The sequence below is a fragment of the Opisthorchis viverrini genome, assembly GCF_000715545.1.
Source record: "Opisthorchis viverrini unplaced genomic scaffold opera_v5_208, whole genome shotgun sequence".
Classification (NCBI taxonomy): domain Eukaryota; kingdom Metazoa; phylum Platyhelminthes; class Trematoda; order Opisthorchiida; family Opisthorchiidae; genus Opisthorchis; species Opisthorchis viverrini.
Genome location: NW_008751863.1, coordinates 255,723 through 259,715, shown reverse-complemented (window position 1 = coordinate 259,715; position 3,993 = coordinate 255,723). Strand labels below are relative to the sequence as shown.

Genomic DNA, 3,993 nt, shown 5'->3' with positions numbered 1-3,993 from the left:
TCCCCGCCCTGCTACATGCAGCGCGGAAGGTGACCTAGTGACGCACACGACGGCTGCCGTGGCGTGAGGGTATTGTTAGTTGTAAGTATCTTGGTTGTATGCTGGCTGAGGTACTGCCGGAGTGTCCACACCCCGCGATTATTGCTCTCACCTGAAGCCTTTGGTTCAAAAGCCTGCCCACAAAGCAGCGACGTATGGCAGGAAATGCAGTGCAGTCCAATTTCCATAGAACAAGTCACCACACGTGTTTAAACCCCCAACCTGCAGGGCCAGGACCCCGTGTTGGTCAGTACTCTTAACAGTGACCACCTGGTATGGGAGACTCCGTGAGTGTCGCACGGACACCACCCAGTATAGCTCAACGCGTCACGTGGGACACATCAACCGTCACACCATGGTAAGGTCTAGTCTCTTCGTGAGAGGGATATAAGTATGCTGGCAAATGGGAGATTTAAAACGCCCCAATTCAGAAGCATTCCACCACCTTGCACGGTATGCAGTTGAGGCTAACAGGCCTGCAGGTGCCGACCATTCGATTTGTAGATTGGCACGACTACCGCATCCTTCCAAACAGAGGAAGTGCTGTCTTAACGAGCGACCAGCAAAACATTAAGCCAAAATACTTTATTAGTGTGAGTGATGCATCCTTCAGTATCCTTGGGTGGACCGCACTTGACCCCGTTGAGATGAAGCCGTTGTTCTTGTGTAAAAGTTCCTGAGCATCTTCGGTGAAGACCGAGTTAATTAAAGATCGTTCCAATTACCGGATCGCTGCGATTGGGTATGATGAGGGCGTGGGGGAGAAACAGGGGCCAAAATTATGTTCTCCGTAGACTTCATTTGCAACCGTTAGGTCATTCGTGGGCTCCCCATTTCTCTCCTTTAAGGAAAAGATGGTTCGGCTGTTTCTCCCGCGGCGTCTCGTGTACTTGAACAGCCCATTTGTCACTATTTTTGTCTGCATATTATTAAACTCACCCTTTATACTCGTATCGAATACCTGTGTGTATATTTCAGATCATACGCGCTTGTTCCTAGATGAGTGATACGTTGTTTATCCTCGATAACTTCGACTCGCTTCTGGCCCGTTCTCTGACACACTCTAACGCGTCTAGGCATAATACGGATCCGCAGCTGCGATCTACTTTCTTCGAAGCCGACCTGAACCTCGGAGATGGAGCAAAACGATGTTCAACTGTCCCTAACTTCTGCCGAAGCAGTCGGACCTTCAATGCATTATCTCTGCCCTAGCAGCACATGCAGTTCAAAATAACCGATTTCTTTGATTGTACGACGGTTATATAACCGTCAATTAACCACCTTTTATGGTTAACAGGTGGTTGTCTGCACCAAACTAACCGTCAAATAACCGTGTTTTTCGGTTGTCGCTCGATTAAATAACCGTCAAATAATTGTGCTCGCCGTTTATTGCCCGGTTAAATAACTGTCAATAAACCATGATTTCCGGTGTTTGGACGATCAACTTACCGTCATTTGACCGCATTGCAACAGTAAGTAATGGTGAAATCACTACCACATTACCGTAAGTCGCTGTCATTAGACCTATTCTACTGCATTATTACGACTTAACACCATAAAAAGCAACCACGCATTAACCGCATTGTATGGCTACAGAGACGCTTCATAACGGTGCCGTAGCGAAGCCCTTCCTTAATTGCCTAACTGATGGCCTGTTGCCTACTCAATAATCGAGTTCCATGGTTAAGTACTCGTGAAGAATGATTTACGACTAACAACCGCAACACGACTGTAACGTTACGCCCTACACTGGTAGCCAAACGATTAAGCGTATATATCGCAGAAAATAAGGCCTTGTAACGGAATCTTTACACGTCGCTGTACATCAACCTTCTGGCCGCTTATGGAGATGGTTCAATCACCGAGTTGATACGGTGTTATGATTGACCGTTTACACAGAGCACTTAAAGAACGCAAAACAAGGACTAAAAATGTATTGGATGTGCAAAAATAAATGGTAAACAATTAAACCGAGTCATTCCAGAGGCAAGTCCAATGTGATAATTCCGGCTTCTTGGTTCACTGCAGACGCCTAAAACAGTGACAAAACATATGTGTAAGCATTTGATGTATCGATTGCTACCAATAAACTTGTCCAAGCGCAAAGTCGAATCTTACTGCCAACTGATCCAGGCGCGTTCTCTGGGTCATTTGGTGCCGTGCGTTACCGAACCACTTTTGGCTTACTTTATCCAAATCCCTTGGAAACCGGGTTACCGAGGGCTGTTTCTGAAACGACAGTTAGCAAGCCATCTTTGGTCACTTACCTTCGATCAAGGCGCAGAGTCTTGTGTAGCGGAAGGGGAATTGGTTCGCGTAGGCGACGTTGACGGCGAATTCGTCAGCCAACGCCTGTCTGAGACATAGGCGCACCGGGTCCGCCATGGTGGTCGCACTGTGGGACCGAAAATATTTCATCTGTGGCCAAAAAATTAGATCAACAGCACTGAATTACCAATTCCATTTGGCGTGGTCTCTATCTCAGCTCACTTTCCAATTTGTCCCACGCACATTTTCCCCGGAATGGGAAAGTGAAGATCATGAGCAAAGTTGGTTAGAAACATGCCCTCATATTACTTGAATCAAGTTTCGAAAATTCGCTTATGTTTAGCATTGAGATTAAATTCAGTAGTCGAGCCGACAGCAGCATCTGTGGAAGAAGACGGAATCCCAATCGTTTTGTCGCTTTCTCTGACTTACTGCGCATCACAGATTCAACAAGCATCATTTGAGCTTCTTCAAACTGCTTCTGTTGTTGCTGCTGCTGTGAAAGTACTTGGAGTCGTTCTGCCGAAATTATTATCGTGGGCTCGGGTTGTCACCAATTGTGACTTGCTGACCGGTCGTGCAACTCTCTTGGCCCTTGGCTTTCTACTTCACCCACTACGACATATCAGAAGGCACATAGCTCCAAGCAGCCCTCCGTGGAGACGAAGAAAGATTCTCACAACCGTATTTACAGGGTAATCAAAGAATGTTACAGAAAGTCGCGCTGGAATCTACGTGAAGGGGCGGGTAGCGTCGAGGTAAAGATGCTTGATCAAGATTGGCTGACATTCTGACCAATCGAGACGTGCCTCCGTTTGGTGCATAGTTCGCGCGTGACACATCTGTAGTGTGCACGCTATGCGAGCACCAAGGTACAGTGGTTCTGCGGGGGCAGGTGTTCGTGACAATTTCCATGGATGGGAAACGGAAAGAAACTTCATGAGCCGAAGCCCAGTAAACCACCAATACTGACATAAATCAATCAAACTGGCAGACAACATATACTACACATCCGTTTAATTGACGTGCTCTTTGGTTGTTAAGAGTGGCCGGTCACCGGACAAAGTGATGATTAAAATATCGAGGCGCACATTAGTAAAATAAATACAATGCAACAAGCGGAATAGGTCGAACGGTGACTCATTGTTTGGGGACGACTGGTGAGAGTTCCTGGGAGCGGGACGTATTTTCTCCGCAGTATTGCTGCTACACGTATTCCGTTATTCTCCATGGACTTGAGGTCTTTGGTTGACCTTCTGTCCTGTGCTCGTGCGTGTGTTTTGGGCCGAGTTGATTGCCCATTTATTTTCGCCTTGTGAAGAGAGAAGCTTGAAATATTTCCCAGGGTATCTTTGCCTTTAAGCGAATAGAAAACTTGCATCTTGTTTGAACAACATTTGGCGCATACGTTTTTCACCGACGACACGACGAACACACGGCAGGGACATGGTAAGAAGACTTTCAGGCACGCCAGCGGCTAGACGCACAATGCATTTTTCTGTAAAACCCCTGGGGGCGAAATAAAAACTTTAACGTCCAAATGTTGCGCTTCTTTGCACATATGCGTGGACTGAAAACCACTTTCATCTGCCATCATTTTTTGCGATTTGATTTAATCGATCTCTTTTGAAAATTATTGGCGCACATTCGGCTTTGAACTTCGTCTGCTGTGGCTTCGGAAGTCGC

At 46.6% G+C, this 3,993-nt stretch overlaps 1 protein-coding gene across 1 annotated transcript in view; it reads right to left on the bottom strand.

Annotated features, from left to right (window-relative positions):
- Positions 1 to 3,665: 3,665 nt before the first annotated feature.
- Positions 3,666 to 3,993, bottom strand: part of T265_08205 (hypothetical protein) — a gene marked incomplete at both ends in the record, with an annotated part of 10,343 nt that continues 10,015 nt past the window's right edge. The window contains one exon of the mRNA XM_009173940.1: positions 3,666 to 3,816. Within this exon, the coding sequence (XP_009172204.1) occupies positions 3,666 to 3,816 (151 nt within the window). The remainder of the gene's footprint in view (positions 3,817 to 3,993) is intronic.